Source organism: Telopea speciosissima, chromosome 1, assembly GCF_018873765.1.
Source record: "Telopea speciosissima isolate NSW1024214 ecotype Mountain lineage chromosome 1, Tspe_v1, whole genome shotgun sequence".
NCBI lineage: Eukaryota > Viridiplantae > Streptophyta > Magnoliopsida > Proteales > Proteaceae > Telopea > Telopea speciosissima.
The window spans coordinates 10,656,888-10,683,668 of record NC_057916.1 but is presented as its reverse complement, the minus strand read 5'-3'; the positions used below and the strand labels follow the sequence as shown (position 1 = coordinate 10,683,668).

Below are 26,781 nucleotides of genomic sequence, written 5' to 3'. Positions count from 1 at the left end.
AGAATAAGCCTTTAAAAAGAATTCTAAAAAAACAGAAGACTATGTACATGAGATTATATAATTCAGGTCTCCTACGCTGTCTTTTACACCGCTGCAAGAATGAATGGAATAAAAACTGAGAGATCTGTCAGAGTGAACCACAGCAACAACGCCCGCGAACAAGTTGTCCTCAGCAGCTAGGCTCCTTTCCTAAATTTATCCAAATTATTTTGTTTTTTTTTTTTTCCATCGCATACCAACAAATACAAAAGCGGCAAAGTACAAAGCTCCTAAGATTTTTTTTTTTTTTTTTCCTTCCAAGTAACCCATATTTTCCCTTTCGTTCCATTTGAGGTTTTACAAAAATATTGTACAAAGCGGCCCCCACAAAAAAAGAATTTAACTTTCTTCAGAGCAACCAAGGACCCAAGAAATTGTCCCTTCTTTAACCAACATACCTTCCTATTGCTTGTTGCTGCGTATCTTTCTTCTACTACCTGCCTATGTCCCCTCCCCGTCTCCAAGATTCTTCCTCTCTCATGCTTCCAGCCTGCCCACCACCATACCTTTCAGCAGTGGCATAATGCATTTGTATGGCTGCAACTGGGTCTGAAACCCCTGTACAACTTCCTCCTCCAACCAGTATACCTCCCCCTACAACATTCATTCCAACAACTCTCCCTTGTGTTTGAAAACCCGCCACGCCTTCATATCCATTCCGTTTCTGAATCTCCGAAAACACATCATGGCGCTTCATGTCTACCGTGAATGGCTGCACTTTTGTCCCATCGCAAGTCCTGTAAACTTGAAAATCACTGCTCACATCTTTACTCGGGAAAACAGACACACAGCCCAAGTTCCGGTCATTCCTCTTCATAATTGGTGGTGGCTGCTGTTCAACCCTGTGTGAGGATGTTGAAAAGTCTCCGAATGCTGCTGGATACTTCGCCAATAAGATGGCAGAATCTGGTAAAGATGACAGGCCAGTCTGTATCCTGTTCCCATCCCAAAAACCATAACTCCTCATGGGGAAATCATCCAAGCCTGAATACTTGCTAGGATCAACCTTGGACATAACTGAAGCACTCTCAATCCCTTGATCTGGAGTGAATTTTAAGTTAAATGCCCTGCCACTAGTTTCAGGAGACATCCCCCTGTCATCACCATTGTAACTGGCGGTGGGATTTAGCTTCTGCAAAGTCGAGGGATGACTAAGAATTTGACCAAACAATTTGACATCACCAGTCCTACGTGAGCTTTCCACTGTTTCTGGGCTACTACTCAAAGAATGGGGTCTGGGATGATCACTTGACTGTTCTCGAGATCTGGGCAGAAGAGGGAGCTCAGCCACTGAGTGGGGAAGCATTGAACTGGTACACTTCTCATTATACGAGTCCTGCACAAAATACTGATGGGAATGTTGATCACTGTTCATCTTCGAGAAACTATGAACTACAGAGGACTTCCCACTGCTTTTGCTGTCTATATCCGCATTCATCTCTTTCTTGTTCAACACACGGAGAGGATAGCCTCTGAGAATCTGTGAGGCGGCAACCTGATTCAAGGACTGTCCCAAAAGATACTGATGGTAGGCATCTGTATTTGAAGATTTCAGTTGCTGCTTGTTTCCCTGCTCCTCCTCAACATTAAGAGTTGATGATGGTGGGGGTATTGGCTGCATGGTATGATCCTCACTATGGATAACAGAAGAATCCTGTAATGCTAAACTAGCAGACACAGGACAGTTCCCCTTCTGTGGCCATGATATAATCTGAGGATTATGAACAGATGGAAGAAGCTCCAAAGAGACCTGATGCTGTACGTTGGAAGTTGAGCTAAAACCAGGCAAATTTCTTCTATCAGCTACACTGCCAGAAGCTTTACTAATTGCAGAATCTGGTGGAAAGCAACATAAAGTACTGGTATTGCTATTTGTATCTGCACTACTCTTGGCATTATTTCTATCATCTAGACCATTTTCAGACACTGTGGTGTGTGTTATTTCTGAGCACATCAAATGCTCGGCAGCAGCATGTGGTTTAGCATGGAGCTCAATTGCACAGTTCAATCTCAACCCTTCAGTTCCCTTTGGTCCTTCAGCACTTACAGGTTCATCCACAGGAGCAATACTTGGCTGAGTGGATTCTTTTCCATGTTCTATCTCAGCAGTAAAAACAAGACTTCCATGAATCTCCACAGGCTGTTCAGAACTCAATGCAGCCTCTACTTTTACAGCATCATCGGCCAATGTAACACCTTGAGCAGCACCTACCTTGTCTTCCACCTGTTCCATCAACTTGATGTCACCATCAAAACCACATTTTGGCACGGCCAGAACATCTTCAGCAACGACTCCCAAACCCTTCTCAGAACCTTCATGTTCTGGTAGCCCCATACATTTTTTATCAATAAGCCCGTCCATATCAGCCGGCAAGTTAGTTATCCCTACATTTGCCGATGCTTCCATATCGAATGGAAAGTCCACATCCATCCTGGATGATGATTGAGTGCTGCAAATGGCAGACTCCATCTCCACGATACAAGCATCTTCAGTGTCACTCATTCCTCCATTGGTATCACTCACTGGCATTCCATCAATGCTTGGACCAGGATGAATCACATCCAGGCCAAGACACTTCCAAGACTTGCTAAAGAAGATTTTGCACTGATCACGTGACCTTGTCCCCATACAACGGGAGATCTTTGCAAAATCCTTACCATACATTCTCAGTGCCTCGATGAAAATGGACTTCTCATCATCTGTCCAATCAATTGAATCCAACTCCCCACAGCTATCGTCTGAACAGGTTTCCTCATCGTCAACAAGCTGCATAACCTCAGGTGTCAAAGGTCGACTGTTTCTGTAGCTAAGCTTCTGGCTCTTCCACTCTTGACAACCCTCTCCTGGGTCAACAGAACTTGTAACACAAGAGCTCATTGCCTCAGATGATAGAGCACCACATATTCCGGTTAACACATCAGCAGCTGCAGCTTCTTTCTCATTTGCAAGAATACCGACACTGGTCGACCCTTCCACGGCAGAATCATCACCACGAGAAGTTTTGTAGCCATGAAAACCCACCCAAGACAACTTTCCCCCACAAGTCTGATGAGCCTTCATGCTTTCATCCGCTTGAGCTGCTATCACAGAAGCTGCTCCTAACATATCAAGGGAAGCGGCATTAACCTCTCGATTCCATTTCTTTCCTGATGTCACCATGTAAGTATTGGTAGGGTAACTTCTTTCTTGCTTTCTCAGCTCCAGTTTTTTCTTTATTTTATCAAAGCTTTCTGATTTCTGGTTTTTGTAGTAGAACTCAATGCAATCAGCAGTAGTCTTGTGCTCAAGAAAAGATGCAATTTTTCTGAAGTCCTTCCCAAACATAGCAAGCACCTCCATGAAAATTTCCTTCTCCTTAGAAGTCCATGGGTTGATCATTGACTTTTCCTTCTCAACAGCACAGGGATCCTCAACTAATCCATTTGTGGTAACGAACCTTGAAAGCCTCCTCTCTTTCTCATCCAAGATTAAAGCAGGCATCTTCAGACTATTTCTATAGAGCTTGATTTGGGAATCTGACAGCAGCTTGCTGGCAAAATCCATTATCTCTGTGGTAGGAACCAATGTCAAATTACCTGCTGCAGCATATCAAGATTTGGAAAAATGAGATTTACACCAAAGAAAAAGCATTTAGAAACATAGTCAATAACAAAATAAACAACAATTTAGAATTATAACAAGTTAATAATCAAAATAAAATGTATCAGAACATAATGGACCACAAGAAGAAGCTAGATAATTGCTTTGACCCATTTAGAATTAAAACAAGTTAATAATTGAAGTTTCTCGACAATGAAGCTCAGACCCATGATAATTGCTTTGAACCTACAAACAACTCGGTCTTATCCACAACTAATAGGGTCGGCTAGATAATTGCTTTGAAACTATTTATCAATTATTACCCTGTCAAATAACCGACAAATAGGGATAGGAGATGAGCTTACCCTTGAGGAAAGCTAGAACCAGATCTCTACAATATAGAGGTTACACCAATTGTGTAAAAAACCAGTGCACAAGGCTTCCACGTTTCGCAGAGTCTGGGAGAGGTAGATGGTAGGCAGGCAGCAGCCTTACCCACTTCATGGAGAGGCTAATTCCCAGGACTCAAACTCGCGCCACTGCGCTGGCGGTAACGAGACCTTGCCATCACACCAAGTGATGACCCTCAAGTTACACCAATTGTGTAGAAAGAGAAGTCTTTTCCTTGGCGTGTGTGTATGTGTGTGTGTTGTGGGGGGGAGGGGGCGTTATAACAGTTAGAGAGCACCCTGCACTATGTCAATAGACTATGCCTAAATACTGTCCGGTGCTACATTGCATCTCCAAGGAATTGGATAGCACATACATTCTTACATTCTTATTTCATCCACACCTCAACTAGCAGCAGATATATCAAATTTCAGCTTCATATTGCAGGAACGCATTAAAGCATCTCATAACAATGATTGGAAGCCATACCATCATATCATGATTTTGACATACAAAATGATGACCATGATATGTATTCACAGGTCTTCCAACAGCCTGAAAGCCATGTCTCATTTCCTCGGTCTATAACAAATCGATCAATGTCCTCATCCTAAGACCATCGGCAGAACTAGGAACCTGGATACCCATATAATCTCACACATGAAACATTCCAACAGTAGTAACCTTACAGTAACCATCTTCAACAATAAAATTAATTTAATTCATCACTTCTGCAGTCACCGGTGAACCATTTATCAAAGCCACCAGTAAAGCTCTTAGACAACATAAAAGCATTTCAAGCACTCCCTCAGCAGTTGAAGTTCATATCTTTCCAATTTTCCATTGAGGAGCAAGTAGAGAAGAAATGAAAAATTAAATGGATCATCTTTTTGTGCGGCACATAAAATGAAAATCCATGATTCTGTAATTCTGCCCAAGCTAAATGAAATTTCAAAATCTTGAACCCAAATGAAATTCCCAAAATCTTGAACAAAGATGTTGGTGAATGAAGGGGTAGAGAAAATCTGAGACCGAGAATTGGGCAAGTTTCTCAATACTTCTACTAGCCATGCATCCAATCATCCATCACCTCACTCCAAATCATCACTAAGAATTTCAAAGTTATTGGATCGATTGATAGAACCATTGAACTAGTAATAGCATCAACACCATAAAGCCATCTCACAAATGCCAATGTCTATATCTCAACAATCCTGAACAGTGAAATATTTTTTGACACAACTGCAATGAGCCAGTTGTTGACTGCATGATCTTCTCAAAGCAGATACATCTTCCACTGCAAAAGTCACCCATTTAACCACAAATGATTCATTCTTGCAATTCCACAGAACCCACTTTGAGATCAAGAACTCCAAGACACCTTGGCATTTTGGTTCTGCATTCATACTACACAATAGAAGGGAATTTGAAACTTGAAAGACAAAAGGCCACTACCACCAAATGAAAGCAAATTACATAATATTCAATTTTTGTCTAGTTTCACCAACCACCTGAAAGTGTCAAACAACTGAAGAACAAGGAAACGGTAACATAATCAAGCAACCAAGGGTGACGATTCTGAATGTCAACGACTAAGGGTTCTTAAACAACTAAATTGAGAGAATGGGGTATTCAGGGCAGGCAGCAAACCATGTAATTTGGGCATCATCAGCAGACACAACCAAAGTAACGCCAGTACCAAATAACCTAGGATGAGGCCACGAACTAAACTCTATTAAGACAAAACAGAACTTATTATGAATTTTAAGTTAGCACATATCTTATGTATTACTAGGAATGAAATACTGGAAGACAATTCCCCATACGAAGCACCACATACCAACACTCCATAAATGAATATCCAGCTGGAAAGTTGATCATAAGATATCAAATACATAACCCACTTTCCCAGCAAAGTTCAACTAAACAAAGTTAGTCAACCTAATCCAGACATTCAAAAAGAATTAATAAAACCATAATCTGTACCAAAATGACAAAAGCAAGTCATCTTTTAGGATTCATTGGGTCAAAAGACTCCACATACTCAACATCATCTACATTCTCTCTACAAAAAGCACCACTAAATAATATATTTAAATCTATTTTCTTTGATATATACCTTGAACCTACATAATGATTGCGTAGAGGTGATCAACCCCTCGCAATATTACATGAAAAGAATATGCAATAAAATAAAGTAGAAAAAGGGTTAAAATAAGAAAATATAGCAATAAATAAATAAGACACCCCCCCCCCAACACAAAAAAAAAAAAGATGAGACACTGATGTCAGAGTGAGGGGGAAGCTGTCTCTTATCCCCTTCATATCTTTTTTTGCTAGAGAACAAATTCAACAACTTAAGCAACAAGGACTCCAAAGAAATATCCAGAATAATTGAGGGAAATATTCCTCAATGATTGCATATTGTAGTAATGGCAAGAAAGTTTTGGGAGGCATGTGAGTATTTATAAAACACAATGTATGGTTTATTAGGGATGTTTTTCTTAGTTTGCAAATTCCAGCACTAGAATACCAGAAAAAAAAGGGGTTAGATGTGCAGAATAAAAAACTGCGGGTCAATCTCCAAAAATTTCATTGTAAATCTGAAATACTTGATAAAAATGAAGGAGAAATCAAAAGGACGCAGGGTTCTCTGTCTGCCTGGCTAGTCAAGCATGGGAGCTAGTTCATAGATCTTTGGGCTTCGATTACCAAGGAATAGAGACTTTACAAATAAAGTCCAAGGGGGGGGGGGTTAGGGATGGATGTTTCTTTGTAAAGATAGTAATAGAAATCAATAAAGTGCTAATGGAGCCACTAAACAAGCACACCCACAGAAGCAGCCTAAAGAAGTCAATCTCCAATGATTTTGTAATGCAATTGTTGCCGAACCAAAGAATACCCACCATAGCATTGATGTGGGGGGGAAATTTAACAAAAACGAGCTATCACAAAAAGTACGGAAAGGGCAGAGACATGGAACAAGGACACAATCAAATTTTTAACCAATTTATAGGTAAATCAAATTTTTCTAAATTAGCTGCAATAGAAAATCAAGGTTTCCTGATTTATGTGCCTATTTTACTATCTCCCCATTTTCCACATTCTCATCATAAAAACAGGAAAGGGATCATTAAGCAAGGTTTAACAATTATACAATGTATGAAATCAAACTGACTATACTAAAACATTCGGATGACCAGCTCATGATAATACCCCTCGAACTTTTTGTATGATAGAATCCTTTATGAAACCCACCAATTTTGGCATCTAACACTTGTCCCTCCAATAAGATTGTTCACCTTCCGTGCCTGGAGTATCTCTGATTTTCAAACAATAGAATAGATGAAAGCCACTGAGGTTGAAATGAATTCCTAATGATTTAACTTAGAATGCACAAACAGCATACACATGCAAAGATGTATACATCAATGCAGAAGATAGAAGGGAACATATCAAATGACATAGAAAATAGAATACTAACTACTGTAACCAAATGATCGTAGAATTTGCCCAGATTCATATAACATGAATCTAAGGCTCTCTTTGGTATCATTTCTATTTCTATGTTTCTTTGATTTCATGAAAGAAGTCAATAAATGATCTTCTGGTGAAAAATTGAAATTGTTTGGTTGCATCACTAGAAAATAATTTCAAGAACAAGAAATACATTTGGATCATAATTTTCAGATTCCATTCCCTCTCTCTCGCGTACGCAAAGCCATCCGCATCACCATATTTTGCCGTCCTCATCCTCTTCCCTTTTATCCCTTTTTGGTATGTGTACGAGCGAATGGAGTTCGAATTGGGCCTGGTGATTGCACATGCTTCACACCCTCTTGATGCGATCGCGGCAATCAAAAGGAATCGAATTTTGGTAACTTCTTACTCGGGGAAGCTAGTCTCGACCAGTCAATGGAAAAGGCATTGTAGTCGAGCCAAAAGGTACAAAACGGTGGCTCTCACTGAGCCAATGGCTTGACAATTGATAAGCAACTTCATAATCTCTGATGGACACCAACTTCTGTATCTACTGTGGGGACCTTCAAAACTCTAGAGAATCAATGGAACACTGGATGGGAATGGGATGTCAGGTCAGGGTTAGAATTTTTGGAGTATTTTTGGAGTGTTTGATAAGCAACTTCATAATCTCTGATGGACACTAACTTCTGTATCTACTGTGGGGACCTTCGAAACTCTAGAGAATCAATGGAACACTGGATGGGAATGGGATGTCAGGTCAGAGTTAGAATTTTGAAGTATTTTGGAGTGTTTTGAATCCTTCCTGGGGTTAGAAGGGTGTGAAGGAGAAGGGGTTCCAATCACCTTGAAGCTTTCGTTGGTGCAGTCGGAATTGAAGGTGATTATAGTTGTGAACATTCGTGGCAGAGAAAATCCTGTGTGTGCATTTATTTCAATGAGAAAGGTGAACTATGGCAGGGCAATGAAACGGTGGTTTTACCACGAAAATTGTGAATAGAGGAGTAGCAGCACTCGAGAGAGGTCAGAGGAGGGCATTTTTGCTTTCAGTTTTTTAAACATGTCAAATGGCAAGTTTACCCTCAATTTTAGAGGTTATGAACACATGTTATTTATTATTATAGTGCTAAATAGTTGGAGGTGGTTTCAGCCACTGAAATTAAAATAGCTCCTCACCTATTTCAAGATTTCTATTTATATGAGAAAGAGTGCAAAAATCATACCAAACACCATAAAAAATTGAAATTACCCACTGAAATTGAAATAGAAATCATACCAAAGAGAGCCTAAGATGATGGAGTATAAACTTCTGGTTATACAACTGTCAATCACATCATGTTGCATGATAGAATAACAAATTTATGGTGTCCATATATGTCTAAACAAGTTACAAACTCACAATATGAAGGAAGCTCACTGGCTCACCTCCTCTGCGGCAGTTGAGCGACACACTAGGGTAGGAGAACCAACTCCATGCAAATAACCCTTGGCAGTGGACCCCAAATTGTGGGCTTCAGACTAGTTTTTTTATTCTAAAACCAATAGCAAGACCGGTGGGTTGTTGTGGCAGGTAGGAAAGTTAGGACTCAATACCGGTGGACCAGAATAAAGACGAGTAACTTTGAAGCTCATTTTTTGAAACAGGAAATACAAAGATTCAAAAAAAAATACATGCTTTAAACTTTAGTTTAGTTAATTATATTCAACCCCTAAACAAAAGCCAATGTCACACAGACACAAGGACATCACATTTTGGAGCATTTGACAAAACACAACACCATCCAGAACTAAATCAATACCAACCATAACAGACAAATAAATTTATGTGAAGTTTCTCATCTCCACAAGTTCTATAATAGGGTCTATTTCCCAGGAAAGGAAACACACAAGTTGTCCCCCAATCAGTTCAATGCTCTCAATTAACTGTATAATTGTATCATGATGGACTGTCACTGACCAACAAAACTTCTGAGAAAGGGCTTCTTCTCAATGAAATAAATTCTATATCAATCAACCAAAAAAAAACACAACTTTCATGCTAATCCTACACATCTGAAATGAAAACATCTGCATTCACTAAATAAACCATCAGAAAACTCATCCTCAACAAAAGACAAAAGCATAATAAGACTTTCAGAGTTATTAATCTTCAGATATTGGTGGCATTGACAGATGCAAGGTAGTCCATTCTACACTCAATTAATAAGCACAGAGAAGCAACGCGCAAATGGTTTCTCAGGTTTTGGAAAGCTAGACAGTAATCTCATTGCATTCATGATAATTCAGTTTCACTTCCATTTTTCAGTAAGCAAGATAAAGTTTTTTTTTTTTTTTTGGGGGGGTAGAAGCAAGATAAAGTTACAGGATCAAATGCTATAAAGGATCTTACCAGGTGAAGTAAACCGAGACCGGATAGATGATCGATTTTTCTGGTGCCCATTATGCGACACTCGTGAGCTCAATTCAAACCGCCTCTGCGACTTCGGCCGGCTCTTCCTCCTTGAAAGTAAACACATGTCTTCCTTCCATAAGTGCTGAAATGCCCGAAACTTCAGGGTAAGAATTCGCTCCTTGAATCTTAGGAAACATTTCCTTGTTGCAAGTTTCTCCTTAACAAGCACCCTGTTCTGCAGGGAAAAGGCACAACTGGCTCCCCAAATATCAACTTGATGTTGCTCAGCCTCAGAGGGCAATAATTTATTAAATACTTCAAAAGCTTTTCTCGCAGTATCTTTATTGGATGTAAATATTGAAGAAAGCAATTTACATTCTGTGCCACTATATGGGCTCAAGTCATTGGAAATCTGAGCATTGGTATTGATTTCAAGGTGATTTGCTTCCTCCGCCCCAGATACACTTGTTGCTAGCTTTTTCTCATCAGAGGATAATAAACATTGTCCACCAGCAGTTGTTGAGCTGACTACTTCTAAAACTATAGAAGATTCCTCATTCTTTGACAGTTCTGCAGAAGAGTCTGGATTTTCCGCGGATGGCAGTTCCACAAACTTGGACGTAGAAGTTCCTGGACTTTCAATATCCATATCCCCAACTCCGGCACATACATCTAACAAGGTATCATTGTGAATCATCGGCTTCTCCTTGAGGACATCTCCAGAAGAAGCTACCTGCAGGGGAGCTGATGTTGGCAATACATTAGATGCATCACATACTTTTTTACAATGTTTGGGGGCACTGATCACTTGTAAAGAATCAGGCCCTCTCAAACAAGAACCACCAATTACCAATTCAGAATTCAAGGATTTGAGCTCATTGTCAAACAAATCAATTTCATATTCAGTCTTCTCAATCGCCTTCAAAATATTACTTTTTAATAGCAGCAACTTATTTGTGGCAGTTGATCTCACGAAACAAGAGTCACCAGAGCTTGCATCCTCAGCTTGTACCAGATCAGCAAGAATGGAGGTTAAATTATTCAAGGGACTGAGCTCCAAATTCTCTAGACTAACAGAGAACTCCTCCAGGCAATTCTGAAATCCTTGAGCTGGTGAATCACTTAAATTACACATATCATTATCAATATCTACCACCTTATCATACGATTTGTCATCCACCCCTGTAGACATAGGCAAATAAGTAAGCACAATGGATGAATGACTAGGAAAACAGTAATAAAGCAGACAGTTGCAAAAATATATGCAGCTAATGTTAGAATGGGAAAAAATCTACAGTGGAAAAGAAACAAAAAATGCTTCTCTGAGAAGTACGAAAGACATCCACATATTGCTAATGGATTCTTAAAGAATCCCAAGAAACAAGGAACTGTGAGAAAGAGATTGCGTCACCAACTGCAAACTTGATAATACAACAACAACTCAGCTTGTCCCAACTAAATGGGGTTGGTTACATGGATCCTTACAAAGAGAAAATATTAATAATAATAGTAAAAACAAAAAGAACAATACACCACCAACTGCAAACTTGATAATCACTGGATGTAATATGACATCAGTTATCCCATAAAAAGGAAAGCAATATATATCCAACAAGGATAAAACTCTCTAAGAAAAGAAGTGAAGAGCCAGTAAGAATATGCTTACAACCATTTCCTAGAGACCACAGCCCAATTAGTTCATGTACTACCTAGCAACCATGAGTTTTAGGTAAGCCTAAACAGCACACACAGTTTAGTCAACGGGGAAAGCATGAGAACCTCACGCAGAAACATAACCCCTTCTCCACTCACAACCCCCCCACTCAAAGCTTACAAGATCCTATAATTGGACACCACCAAACTATTTAAACACAACAGACACCTGGAAAACAAGCAGTACAAGAGGCATGCCAGCACTAATACATACACCACCAAACCAGTCTGACAGCATGAAATGGTAGGGAATGACATGCTCTCCTCATAAAAGCCATGAATCACAAAACTTATAGGGATGAAAAGAAAACCAACACTTATACAGTTATGCATACAACACCAAACCAGTCTGACAGCATGACATCTAAAGGTAAGGAATGACATGCTCTCCTCATATAAGCGATGAATTAAAAAACCTATAGGGACGAAAAGAAAGCCACATGTTTCCAAATTATAGAAGAGAAAGAACATGTCATAACAAAAACAGTGTGCCCACACTGCAGAAACTATTAGATGAATACTGAACGTGGATCAGAATCAAACTTGCAATTGCAAATTTTCATATATAACACAAAAATATTTACTGTTACAGAGTGTCATTCAAACCAATGAATGGCAATGATCCAATAAGGTAGGCAAGGCATAGATGATTGACTGCATAGAAAACTTAACAAATCTCAAACCCACCAAAAAGAAAAGGAAAAAAGGCAAAAAAATGATTGTGTGCTTTTCTAGGAAAGTCCTTTTACCCCCAGAATGTGAATACAACAACAACACAACCTTATCCCAACTAAACGGGGTCAGCTACATGGATCCTTGCCCTCCTATCTACTACTCTATTCGAGATCATACTTTAAGCTATGCATGCCTTTCGTCACCATTTCTCCTAGGGTCATTTTAGGCCTGCCCCTGGCTCTTTTAGTTCCTTCAATCTTTACCCCAGAATGAGACTATAAAAGAAATTAGACTTTATGAAGAAGAGGTCAAAATCCTCAAAAACAAAATTATATTAGCACAGATTTCAATACCATAAATGATTCAGCTAATAAAAAGGTGAATCCTCAAACAACAAAATTAGCAAAATTTAATTTGTGGGATTTTCAATACTAGAAAAGATAAATCCTATATATTACCATCAAAGCATCAAAAGAAAAAAGAGTTGACAGTCTCAGAAAACTTCAAAGATGTTTCTACCCTATTTTGTTTCAGAGGTAAATGGAACAGAAAATTGTCTAATATCCTGGAAAGAATTGTATTATATAAACAACACTTGTCATAGGATTCAGTGGGAAACCCAATCTGGAGCGAAAGAGCAGAGAAAGAAACAAGAGGCCAATAGCTCATCTCACAAAAGTCTAGAAATACACGAGTAATTTAATCCAAATGGAACCTTGAAGAGTTGAAGGCAACATAAACGTATACCTGGTGATGAACTGCATGCAACAGAAGACGGAGTAGCAGGAGAGGCACATTCTGATAGACCCGTGATTCTTGGGCTTTTGTCGGACAGGCTTGGACCAGGACCATGCGCAATTCTATTGTTGTTTGAACATGGAATCAATCCACCTTTGCCAATAGTCTCATCAGGACCTTCAACTTTCGCCTTCTCATACTTTGCCAGCCCCTGGCCCCATCCAAGTCGCTGCTTCTTCCTGAGACATGAATCTTCAAAAGGAGCAGCAGTGTTTACAACAGCAGAAGCATCCCCAGAAGGTATACGAGCTGAAGGTACTTTCCCGTTCTGTAACTCGGGCTCCATTTCCACTGAATCGGCTGTGATGCTCCTACTGCTACTCGAGTGGCTGAAACCAGAGCCACGTGATGACAGGCTACCAGAACGGGTCCATTTCAGGGGCTTCCAGGTGATCGAGCCAAACGAGTGATCTTTGTCATATCTGTAGCCTGTGCCCAAGCCATCGACACCACCCATTTTATCATGGTGATCTTTGTAGTTGAGTAGATCCAACGACGAGTTTTCATTGTCAGAATGAGGGTGAGATGCGTATGTTAACAAATCGTCGACTGACCTCTGAGCACTTATCTCATGCTGCCTGCCTGACGAGCTAAAAGTTCCATCGGTGTCCCTCTCCGAAATATGTCCTTTCCAGTCCTTCTGGCTCAAAAATCCTTTATTTTCCCTGCTGTTCCGCCCGTATTTTGCCTCGGCACGGGACGCAGGAAACCTGCAGGTATCATCGTCTGCTATTCTCTCGCTGGACCGCAAAATCGTACATCCATAATCGGAATCTTCGGAAAAGAGCTGGTAACCACCCTGCTTACCATGACCTTCAGCAGAAAATAATTTTAAACAGAAGGGAAAATCAAAAACAAAATCAAAGCAGGAACGACTGCAGACCTTGCAGAAATATAAAATAACTCTAGTTTTGCCAGAAACGTAAACATTGAAGTCAAAAGAAAGAAGTGTCTAAAAGGGGGAAGTTAGATCTATGCAAAGCAGCAGCCAAGAAGACGAAATCTGAAGAGCCAACAAACGGATCCACAACGATTAAGAAATAAACGGGTTGGGAAAGAGAAGATGAAAACGAGTAAGAAGAGAACATATTTGCCAACAGAGGATGGAGGAAAATGCATTCTTTCTTCTTTTTTTCACCCCCGAATCAATTGGTTTACTAACTTTGGTACCACACAGACCGATTGAGAAAAGGAAAGGATGAAAATAACAGGTTCACGAACCCAAGTGGCTCTTCGTCAAAAGAAACTATAGATTCCTAAAATCCTAGCACTAGTGTTTTCCAAAACAATACAGTAGAACAGCTTTTTTTTTTTTTTTTTTTTTCTTTCTTTCTTTCCAGGGGTGAAGGGGAACGTACCTTGAGGGCGGCGAAACTCGTCCGATCCCCATCGAACAAAGTCGCGAGATCCATGATGAGAGTCCCTCCATCTAACAACCGAGCCTAGGGCATCCAACCTCTCATTCTTCTTCTGCTTGAAAAGATCCTTCCGATCCCAGGTCGAAGCTTCCGGCGGCATGAAAAAACAGCCAATAGCATCGGCAACCAGGAGGAAGAAAATAATTACAGAGAACACCTCAGCTCCCTCCTTCCTTCCCTCTAAGCCCTTCAGGCTAAAGAACCGTAGGAAGACAAAAGGCGAAAACGCCACGAACAAAGTCGAATAACCTGATTAGGGTTTGCAACACCAGATCCACAGACCAAAAAGCAGGTGAACAAAAGAGTGCTCAGACGCTATGATGATTCTTCTTCGCAAAATAAATAGCAGAGAAACAATCACCGCCGGTTTCTTTGCGATCTTCGTTTTCCGTCAATCAATCTCTCCCTCTCTCTCGCGGTGGTGAAAACGCTGAAGGGGAGAGAACAGCCTGTATGCTGTATTTCAATGGGGAAAGAAAAAATTTAAAAAGAATAAAATAAAAAAGAGGAGAGAATTGGAGAGATATCTCATGGCGCCATTAATCGGAATTCAATGCCCTCTCATGTCCGCTAAACTCTTCGCCCTTTTTCTTTTTTTCTTTGAAGACCCCGGGAGCCCCACCCCTCTTTTCTTTATTATGTTTCTACATTGTTCCTATAATACCCCTTTCCTTGACTATTAATTGACTATTATACCCAACGCTTGAATCACAATTGACTAATCACTGAGGCGGGGTTTCACTTTCACCACCAAATTGCTTAAAACCAGTTGGATTTGGATCAGACCGAAACAAGACGATTCGGATCGAAGTCTACTCTAAACGATTCCAACCCTGATTACAAACTTTGATCTTAACTGTGCATCCCTTGTCGATTTCAATAGTGTTTATTGTTTTTACGTCGCCCCCTCCCCTGCTTTGTCAAGGTCTAAGGTTTCAGTGTTGTTATCCGTATCACTCTTGATCGATATCGATATTAATACCAATATGAATTAATTATATTGAATTGGATCAAACTGATTTTTTTTACCATTTTACCCTCTTTTGTATCGATACCATCATTACATTGTTGATATCAATATTGAATCAATATCAAATATCAATGATATCGGCGATACGTATCAACTGACCCAATACCAATACTAATACCTTGAACCGCCGCCATTAGACAAATGGTGAGAGGTTAATAATGACCTCATCCTTCTCATAGGAGCGAGCTAGGATTAAAAAAATTGGGGTGATTCTGATTCCGGATATAGATTCTAAGATTAGGATAGAATATGCTCGATTAAGATTGATTACTTACCAATTCAACCCATTGGATCAGAATCGGGTTGACCGTTCCGGATCCCAATTCCGGGTTTTTAAACCCTGCATTTGGATTGGAGTGGTATTCATTCCCACTCGCAGTCCTAAAATCATGCTTTGAAAGTGAGAGATTGGTGTAAACAAAGTCAAATTCTAAAGGTTGAGAGTATGCTTGGAATTTATTTATTTAAAATATATATATTTTTTTAATCTTATTCGACCAAAAATTAAGTGAAACTTAGAATCCCATGCATTATTACGATATTAATGTCATAAATTTAGACTCTTAATTATATAACCCACCATGTAAACTTAGATTTTTTTTTAATAATTCTTATATTTTAAACAATTTTAATATTTTCAAACAAATTTTAAAACATTATATTGACTAATGAAAGCATCAAATCCATTTTAAATTTAACCCACGACCACCTAAATATATTAATAACATATTAACATTGTTGGAACCCTATCTTCCACCCAAAAAAATATTTATATGTTGGAACCTTAACGGACACTTCCACCTGACATTGGTGTGAGAAATCATTCACTCATTCCCAAGCCCATATCAATGGAGGATAACCCTTTACCAAAAAAAATCAATGGAGGATAACGACTCTTTATATATAGTTTTGTGACGACATGTGTCCTTAATTTTTTCTTCCACACTTGATCGTCTAAACACTCTCAAGTCTCAACATAAATTGGACATTTATGAAAGTAAAAGGATACTTATCATTACGAAATCATACATCAAGCTAGGGATGTAAATAGATCGGATTCGGCTTGGACAGTGCTATATCCGTATCCGATTAGCTTTCGGATGGATTCGGATAGTACTAAACGTATACAAACACGGATACAGATCAGATATTTAATCCGTTTACATGTAAATATAGCTTTTCGAATAGCTATAGCCTATCCGTATCCGTATCCGTTTAGCTTTTGGACGGATACGGAAATAGATTTCAGCTATTCATTCACATCCCTACATGAAGCCTTCACATCAAGGTATGAAAACCAAGAATCGGTATCTGGATCAGTCCCGTTGATTGCAATCTTGATATAATTAGTCAAAATCGACAAAAAAAAACCCCTAAACCCTAGTTTCCATATAGGATTGGTCTAACTCAAATCAGATCACTAGAATCAAGATCAATTCAATCCAATTTCTCTTGTTTCACATATATGATAGACCCATTTGCAGCCTACAGGTTTCTTCCCAAGTGAAAGAGACACCAATTCCCAAGTCTGATTCTTTCTCAGAACCTTCATTTTCTCATGCATTGCATCTTTCCACTTCGACTGAGCTAAAGCCTCCTGTCAGGTGTTAGGAATAGCAACAAAGGTATAAAAAGAAGGGGAAAAAGATAATTGCATGACACAACATTAGAAATGGGATGCCAAGTACACATCCTCTTAGGCTTATGAATTGCAATAGGAAGATCAAGATTAGGATCAGAAACAAGCTTACCAGGAGAAGGACTCGAAACAGGCTCCTCCGATTGAGGTGGTTTAGTGGTTGTCGTGGTCTTTATATGCCAAGTTCCCTTAGAAAAGGTCTTCAAAGTGTTGGGCTCCCCCTGGATTGCAGTTTGCTCCTGTTCTTGCCATGTTATACCATTTTCAAGTTCAATGGATGGATCTTCCACTACAGGGGCATACACATCCAGTGGGGCAATCAAGTCCTCTTCACTAACAGGCTCCCCCGGAAGAGGACTAGGAGTATGAAAATAGGCTTTTTTTCCAGTCCCACTCACTCTCATTCTTATAGTTTCTCCCTCATTCTAGTTTAACGTATTTCAGTTCTTACGGGTTGTTCTTCCCTGCCTTATCCACTATGAGAGGATCGGAGGAGAACAGAGTGACGGACGATACTTCCTCATTGTCGTTTTCATGTTTTATTTTAATTTATATTAAGTACGAAAATTGAAGCTTTGTTAAGAGTATAAAGTCTTGTCCTTGAAAAGCAAAAGGCTAAAATAAATAGAAGGGATAACATGAAAAAAATTTTCTCCAAAAGATAAAGGATACATGAATCCCAAACAGAAGAGGTGATTGATGAGCTCATGCCAGAAGTACCTGGAGCTTGGAGCACTTGCTCATCTTCGTTACAGTAAAGCAACATCTGCCAAATCTTGCACGGATATTGGAAAGAAAAGAGTCTTTATGTTAGATTACAAGAATCCCGAAAATTGATTTAGTACTTCAAAATAAAGCAGCTGATCAAAGCCCTCCAATGTTATCACCGAAAATGATCAATTTTTGTGTTATATAAGGACCACTTGATGTGATTAAAAGAACAAACTACCAATATCACTCACGACCCCTCGGGCAAATGACTGTGAATCAAAGTCGAAGCTTGAATCTCTTCCAATGGATATATTGGTTAAAAGTCTCTGCCACTTGCACTATGGTCAATTGAGAGCAGTTTTCCATGTTTCCCAGAGAGTAAGGAAAGATGTATTGCTTGCTAAATAATGCCACTTCAATTAAACAACTCCTGATCAGTCTCGACAGGAGATGTTGAGACAAAGACTCCCCTGCCAACAAAACATTGGCCTTTTATAAGGGAGATGGAAAGGGAATTTTTTCTCGAAGTCCTCACACCCCCAAAGCACCTAGACATGGTCCCCGACCTCCTTCTCATGTCAATGTGGCTTAGATGCGACAAATTGTTGTTGTTCTCTTCTAGTAATCAACATTTCATTCAAGGGGCATGGTTCCACCTGTCTTGATAAAGCTATATGCAAGTCTTAGGTTTCTATCCAGGCCCTGTTCTATGAAGATGAGTTATGCTACGCAATTGCTCAGAATAAACTTTGTTGATTCCTCAACTCTTCCCTTGTTACACCCTTTTGTTCTTCTATGTATTTCATTATCTCTCCTCTTCGAGTTATAGTAAGGAATAGAAGGGATAACACAGGAAAAAAATTCTCCAAATGATAAAGGATCTATGACTCTCAAACAGAAGAGACAATTGAGGAACTCATGTCACAAGATACCTGGAGCCTAGAGCACTTACTCAGATTTCGTTACAATAAATCAACATCTGTAAATCTTGCACAACTATTGACAAGAAAAGAGTCATTATGTTAGATTCCAAAAAGCCCGAAAGTGATCTAATACTTCAAAACAAAGCTGCTGATCAAAGCCCGTCAATGTTGTCACTTTCTTAGGATCAGTTTCCATGCTATAGGAGGACCGCTTGATGTGATTAAAAAGAACAAACTACCAATATCACCAACGATTTCTCGTGCAAATGATTATGAATCAGAGCCAAGGCTTGATTCTCTTCCAATGGATATGCTGGTTAAAATTCTCTACCATTTGCACCATGACCAACTGAGAGCAGTTTTCCTTATTTCCCAGAGAGTAAGGAAAGATGTATTGCTTGTTAGACAATGCCACTTCAATTACACAACTCCTGATCGGTATCGACAAGAACTATTGAGAGCAAAGACTCCTCTCCAAACAAAACATTGGCCTTTTATAAGGAAGGGAGATATAAAGGGTATTTTTGCTTATAATCCTCACACTCCCAAAGCACCTAGACATGATCCCTGACCTCCTTCTCATCTCAATGTGGGTGAGATGCGAAATATTGTTGTTCTCTTCTAGGAGTCAACATTTCCTTCAAGGTGCATGGTTCCACCTGGTTTGCCAAAGCTCTATGCAAGTCTCATGCTTCTAATCGGGTCCTGTTCTATGAAGATGAGTTATGCCATGTAGTTGATCAGAATAAACTTTGTTGATTCCTCAATTGTTCCCTTGTTACTCCCTTTTGTTCTTATATGTATATATTTCCCTCCCCTCTTCGAGTTACAGTGAGGAATAAAAAGGATAAAATGGAAAAAATTTCTCCAAAGGATAAAGGATCCATGAATCCCAAGCAGAAGAGGCGATTGAGGAACTTATGCTAAAAGTACCTGGAGCTTGAAGCACTTGCTCATCTTCGTTATAGTAAAGCAACATCTGCCAAATCTTGCACAGATATTGGCAAAAAAAGAGTCTTTATATTAGATTACAAAAAGGTCAAAAAGTGATTTAGTACTTCAAAACAAAGTTGTTGATCAAAGCCCTCAGATGTTATCACCGAAAATGATCAATTTTCCGTGCTATATAAATACCACTTGATGTGGTTAAAAAGAACAACCTGCCAATATCACCCACGACTCTTCGGGCAAATGATTGTGAATCAGAGTCGAGGCTTGAATCTCTTCCAATGGATATACTGTTTAAAAGTCTCTGTCACTTGCACCCTGGCCAACTGAGAGCGATTTTCCATGTTTCCCAGAGAGTAAGGAAAGATGTATTGCTTGCTACACAATTACACAACTCCTGATCAGTCTCGACAAAAAATATTGAGAACAAAGACTCCTCTCCCAAAGGAACATTGGCCTTTTATAAGTAAGGGAGATGGAAAGGGTATTTTTGCCTGAAGTCCTCACACCCCCAAAGCACCAAGACATGATCCCCGGCCTCCTTCTCGTCTCAATGTGACTGAAATGCAGCGAATTGCTGACGTTCTCTTCCAAGAGTCAACATTTCATTCAAGGTAAATGGTTTCACTTGGTTTGACAAAGTTTTATGCAAGTCTAAGGTTTCTAACCGGGTCCTGTTCTATGAAGATGAGTTACGCCATGCAGTTGCTCAGGATAAACTTTGGTGATTCCTCAACTGTTCCCTTCTTACTCCCTTTTGTTCTTCTTGTATATAGTTCCCTCCCCTCCACGAATTGTAGTAAAGAATAGAAGGGATAACATGGGATAAGTTTCTCCAATGGATAAAGGATCCATGACTCCCAAATGGAAGAGGCGATTGAGGAACTCATGACTCCCTCCTACTCGTTTCCAGTTGCAGACCTTACACGTGCTCTCTCACTTTATCTTTGTTAGAAGTATAAAACCACTACAGTGAAATATATAATATAGAAGAACGAATGACTTAATGGAATTAACTTTTAACAATGTGCTCTCTCTCTCTCTCTCCTATTACTCTTCTTTTAATTTCTCTTTTAATAAGAGAATCTTCCTTTCGCCTGAAATGATCGTTGAGCCCCCATTGGAATAAAAAATTTCATCCAGCTTCACAGTATATTTGGCATTTTTGTCGAAATAGAACTTATTTAAGAACACTTTACCTGATTCCAATCCAGCGGTTGGATGGTCGCTTCTGTATTCCGTAACGCTCCGAGTCCACAGTCCACATGGCATGGTATAGCAACGCTGATCAGTTGGATCTCACACTTAGTTGCTGACGTGACACCCAACATGGCTTACTATATCGTCATGCCATGTGGTTGGACACGATAAGGAAAGAGAGATTCGAAATCAACGGAGTGAAGAAGATCGAGGACCTATTTTCTGGGTCACACTCGACATTCAATATGTCAGTTGCGATGCCGACCCTTTTGGATCAGGATCGTCTCCAGGGAGCCCAGTGCCCAGGGTGTTGCCAGGGGGCATCCATTGGTTGAGTTGTGCCGCACACATCTCGGCGCACTCCTAGGGATGTGTGCTGCACAGCCCAACGGCTGGCAGCCCCCTGGGCATGCTGGGCTCCCTGGAGACGAGCTAAATTCGACCCTTTTAGGCTTTTTATTTATTGAATCTATCGGGGCCGACTTCTTGGGGTTGGCTAGGCTCTCTTATTGCCTTGGTTACCTATTGGTCCGATCCATAGACTCGGCCTCGATAGCTCATGTAGCCCATGTTTGAAGGTCGATCCTTAAGGACGGCTCGAGGTCCTTGGCTCCTTGCCCGGTCTACTCTTGCCCTACGACCTCCAATGGACTTATTTTGAACCAACCCCCATGAGGATCAGCTGGGCCTGCCAACATGGATGTACGATGTCGACCCGCAGTTTTCGTCAGACCTGGTTCCTCAGATCAGGTTAGACAGCGCCACATGTCCAATTGTGATTGGTGACACTATTTTGATTTATCAAAATCCTAAAAGATTAGGAAAAAAGCAATTGATATAAGTTTAAAAGAGAAAGAAAAGTTTTATAATCATGATTGTACCCAAGATTTTGACCATATTTGGTAATTGTATTTAGGGGTGTAAATGAATAGTCGAAATTCGTTTCTGTATCCGTGTCCATATTCGTTTAGCATTATCCGAATATGTCCGAAAGCTAAATGGCTGTGGATATGGATAGGCTATAGCTATCCGAAAAGTTATATTTACAGATAAAATATCTGTGTCTGTATCCATTTAGCACTATCCGAATTCATTTGAAAGCTAATCGGATGCGGATGCGGATACGGATATAGCACTATCCGAGCCGAATCCGATCCGTTTACAACCCTAAATTTATATTTTAGGGAATAAGACATCTACCTAGTGGCGTGTAGCTCATGGCTCCTACACCTAGACATAGGGCTGCATAAAATGACCGCAACACTCCCATGGAAAGATGGAAATTCTTGAGGGTGCGCCAATCATTTTGTGTGGCCCTATGTCTAGATGCACGAACCGCACACCACACGCAACTAGGTAGCGTTCTCTTTCCCTTATATTTTCAATATAATTTTATTTTACTTTTTAAATCAAAGAGAGTTATTGTAGTATAAAAAAAAATTTGAAAACAATTGCACATCCATTTAAGGTCATGGTAAAAAAAGTTTCTACTTTGCCATTGATTTTATTTTATTCTCTTTCCTTTATTTCCCTTATTACTTTGGTCTAATCCTCTATCACATTGATTGAGATTAGGATCGTCTCCAGGGAGCCCAACGCCCAGGGTGCACCCAAGGGGCATCCAGCGGTTGAGCTGTGCCACACACATCTCGGTGCATGCCTAGGGATGTGTGCGGTATAGCCCAATGGCTGGTAGCACCCTAGGCGTGCTGGGCTCCCTGGAGACGAGCTAAATTGCATGGACTGACCCATATGCTACCAAGTGGCAAATAATAAAGCATTATACTTCACTAAGCATAGTAATGCCTAGGAGGACCCTTTTTTTTCTAATATATGAAACTTGGCAAAGAGATCGTGGTATGTGCCTCCAAAGCCTGCACTCATGCGTTGGCCAATGGGAGAACTTGCACAAGCATCGCCCTAGGTGGGATTTCTATCTTTCCATGGGGGCTGCGCGGTACTTTCGTGTGCTTCTATGTCTAAATGCAGGAGCCATGTGGACCACACGACCACATAACCTTTTACTTATAGTTAATAAAGCACATTGAGCGATACCAATTCCATGAACATCCATTTATGAAAATAAAAATTTAAAAAAATATAGGTACACTGCCCTTGTACAAATTCCTTTATACCCTCCTCGCATAATAAATAGTGGGGCCCACACTGACATTTCTCTCTCCTATTCTGATCATGTGGGCCCCATAGGGATGATACCATTTTCTAATCCGTAATTGCTTGTAGTGTGCAGATTCATTGTTACATTGTCCGTGTAGGGAATCCTCTCCCATAAAAAAATTTATGAAATTGCGAAGCGAAAAATCTAAAACATTGTCTTGGACAATATTCTAAAGGTTTGTATGCACATTTTTGCCCTTATGCTTAATATATTTTTTACCCCACAATATTCTAAAGGTTTGTATGCACATTTTTGCCCTTATGCTTAATATATTTTTTACCCCACCTTGGGGATGTTTGTACTAAAAAAAAAGCCCGTGAACATCTTGTCCATCTTTTAAAGTTATTAAAGTCATATTAGCAATGTGATACTTCGTCTATATGATTTTTTTTTATTCTTTTGATAAATAAAAAATTTCATTCAAATAGAATGCATGAGATACACAAAGTTTGGGAACGAAATATTTGAAACCAAGGAGTGGAAAATGACTATTCTATCGTACATACATGCAATTGACAGAGTCTTCCAGACTAGGGTATGGGTAAACCCAATAGTTTCCTTAGAGAAAAAGCTGTAGACACAGCTTATAGTACAACTGGATACATGATGTATATCCTTGTGAGCACAAGGAATAGGAGGAATGGGCATCACAGACAAAACCATGTGATTTTCCATAATGATGATTGACAAACTATCTGGTTCCCAGTCCCCACGTTCCCAAATGCTCGCCTGGCAAACAAAGCCCTGCGTTTTCTGAAGATTTTGATGTCTTCACCCCGTTGGCTGTGTCATGCACTGTTAGGTTAGGAACGTCACCTTCACCTTAGAGTTTTTACTCTGTATATACACGCACACTCTAGGCTTCCCTGTGTACCTTTGTGGATTGAATGCAATGATTTTGAGCCTCTCAAGATCCTTGATGGTCTTACCAACCATCTTGTTGTCAAGCATGGAGGCCCACATGACAACCATACCAAAGAGGAGTCTATACAGGAAGAACTGCAACTTAGAAGGTTTCATGGGTTCCGACATCATGAAGAGCGGGTTTGAGAATATTAGGCCAGTCCATGAGTTGGGTGGAGACTGGATGGGTTATATCGACTTTTTTTTTTATGGCAAAATATGTTCGATATGGCTAATATGGACTGATACATACCATGAACTAAACCCTAAATCCATCCAACCATGCACCAATACAATTCTTGATTGCAAAAGCATTCCAACCAATGGTGGAATTAGTGAAGATCAAAAGCCTAACATAATAAGATTTGAGTCTTTGGACATGTACAATCGGATCGGGTGGGTAGTCAGGTTAACCATTATCAAGTTTTTCTACTTGTCCATCTCTGTTGTTAGTATTTGAATTTGAAAAATGTATCTGCTACGAGTTTCGATGGGCCAGCTATGTCCTTATCCCTTAAATCGAGCTGGAAATCATCGATCTATTCTTTATGCACATCTAATCTATGATTGAGCAATGGAACTATGACGTTAGAGTTCTTCATTTTCACTATGATGATTGTCTAGACCAAGCTGATAACTCAATCTTAATCTGTGAAGAATACGGAAGATTATCGGAAGGGTAATCGTATCTCATCATTTGCAATGGAATCGGACCAAAACTGGTTCACTAAGAACCGGAATCGATCCACCCAATAGTTTATTGGTCCGGCTATGGATCTACCGAAAAGTTTTGGTCCAATTCCAAATCTACCAATTAGGAACCGACATAAATTCACATTCTAACTTTAATTCTTAAGATTCAAAGTCATGAGAACTAAGGTCAAACCCTTCTATTTTTTAAGTTTTTCAATTTTGACTGGTACCATTTGCATCATATACTATCTTATCAAAGATTTGGCTGTAAATTTTGAAAATCCTATTTGAGAAAGAATGCTAACTTAAAACGTACCTTAAAATTATCTTAACTTATGAGGATGGTGATGTTTTTACTAATTAATTAATACAAAACAAGAGGTAATATAGACTGATTATGTGATTTGAGAAGAACAAACTGACACATATCTCATGTGAATGAAATAAATGTCTTATTATAATATTATTAAATATATGTAGCATGTGTTAGGAAATTATTATTTTTAAATTTTGATTGGACTGCTTGGAACCGGAACTGGCCCACCCATTAATTAATGATCCTGGATCTCAAGTTTGGAATAGATTAGCTTATTGGTCGAGTTCTAATCCTGACCCATTATGACTAAAACCGTTAAAGAACCGGACCAATTGACACCCCTAACTTGTGCCACCAATATTTTACCATAAAAAAATATTAATTATAAACAAATGGTAATACAAATTTGGCTGATTGATCCTCAAGAAACTTCTAGACTTGAGAGAATATCTATTTAGAAATTTTTAACATTTACTTTGAGTTAACAAGTGTGGATGACCATAATTCATGGTATTTAAATAGTTCATAAGTCTAGAATAAAAATCAGAAGAGAATTCTTTTATCTGTGATATTGCCTTCTTCCTTCCTAAAGGTCAGCTTTGCTTGCTAGTCTTCTCACAGATGACTTGAGAAATCAGATAAAAGTATGTTTAGGTTATTGATGAAATATTAGATGTGAATATTTTAGTGAACAAAAGTGAATAAAAAACCAAAGAGAATGTTAGGTGTACTTTCAGTTTGTGAAGGATATGTGGGTTTTTTTGTCACATTTAATTGGCCACATTAGCGTAATCTTAATGTAAACACATGATCAGTGAAAAAGAGGCTTCTAGACACAAAGATAGAATCATAGAATATGTTTACGTGCACGCTAGTGACAACTCAAGGAGATGTTACTCAAAATCTCATGGAAAGAATCATCTGGTAGGGTTCCATGAGTCCAGATCACCTACTTGTACTGGTACACTTCACGTATGTATTGTCCACTGTTGACATGTATCATTTTTTTTCTACCATAAATGCTCTTCCATGCACTCTTAATGCTAACAAAAAAGGACACATCACCACACAACTCCGCACATTAAGCATAGCGGTACGGATAGGGGATTTTGTGCTTGGGTTCCATCACATATATATTATGTTAATCTTCTATTATCCTTCCTCCTCATGTGGTATGATAAACTAGGTTTCAAAATTTGTGACATCACCCTTGACTCATGTGGTATGTTATAGTGCGAAAGTCTTTGTATCCTATGATACATTCAATGGGTTACTCTCAGTCAAGATTTAGATGGTTAGGAAAAGAATCCAATAACTGGTGGGACTGGCCTGGCCTGGCCTGGCCAATATGATTGAATTTGTCTTGAAACTTGACAAATGACTAATCCATAAGGTTCGCTACCTATCCAAGGAGTATGACAGAATATTACTGAAACCTTTCTTTCCCCAGGTAACAAGTTTTACTCTATTAGAGTATTAGACAGACTAGGAAGTTTAGGAAAGATGAGAAGATCCAGCAGCTGCCGGTCAGGGAAGGGATAAGTTTGTTTCTTCACCTTATTAACCACCCCACCCCACCCTTCCCCCCCCCCCCCCCCCCAAAAAAAACACACACACACACCTACACCTATAGCACTAATTGAGATATTGCAACAGTAGCTGGATCAATTTTTTTTTTTTTTTTTTTTGGGGGGGGGGGGGGAAGGAGTGGAAGGATCAGGCCCATCAAGATCTTGGCATTAAATGGGCCCAAG

At 39.5% G+C, this 26,781-nt stretch overlaps 2 protein-coding genes and 3 pseudogenes across 5 annotated transcripts in view; 4 read left to right on the top strand and 1 right to left on the bottom strand.

The window, feature by feature from the left end:
- Positions 1 to 8,392, top strand: part of LOC122649005 (isovaleryl-CoA dehydrogenase, mitochondrial) — a 28,514-nt gene extending 20,122 nt beyond the window's left edge. The window contains exon 17 of the transcript XR_006331156.1: positions 8,380 to 8,392. The gene's annotated coding sequence lies outside the window, so the exon portion shown is untranslated. The remainder of the gene's footprint in view (positions 1 to 8,379) is intronic.
- Positions 295 to 26,519, bottom strand: LOC122649002. 4 transcript variants are annotated; one of them, XM_043842344.1, is made up of 6 exons: positions 26,510 to 26,519; positions 23,963 to 23,971; positions 14,426 to 14,672; positions 13,017 to 13,880; positions 9,879 to 11,063; positions 295 to 3,618 (listed from the first exon to the last, which is right to left on the bottom strand). In XM_043842344.1, the coding sequence occupies exons 3-6, from the start codon at positions 14,583 to 14,585 to the stop codon at positions 473 to 475; spliced, it is 5,355 nt and encodes a 1,784-aa protein (XP_043698279.1). In that variant the 5' UTR covers positions 14,586 to 14,672; positions 23,963 to 23,971; positions 26,510 to 26,519; the 3' UTR covers positions 295 to 472. The 4 variants fall into 4 exon arrangements, with proteins under 4 accessions (XP_043698279.1, XP_043698281.1, XP_043698282.1 ...); XM_043842346.1 differs by lacking the exons at positions 23,963 to 23,971; positions 26,510 to 26,519 and having other exon boundaries at positions 295 to 2,202; positions 2,248 to 3,618; positions 14,426 to 14,935; XM_043842347.1 differs by lacking the exons at positions 23,963 to 23,971; positions 26,510 to 26,519 and having other exon boundaries at positions 13,017 to 13,834; positions 14,425 to 14,935.
- Positions 17,875 to 19,614, top strand: LOC122649006 (annotated as a pseudogene).
- Positions 18,100 to 18,651, top strand: LOC122671074 (annotated as a pseudogene).
- On the top strand, positions 19,919 to 20,491 carry LOC122658589 (annotated as a pseudogene).
- Positions 26,520 to 26,781: the final 262 nt, after the last annotated feature.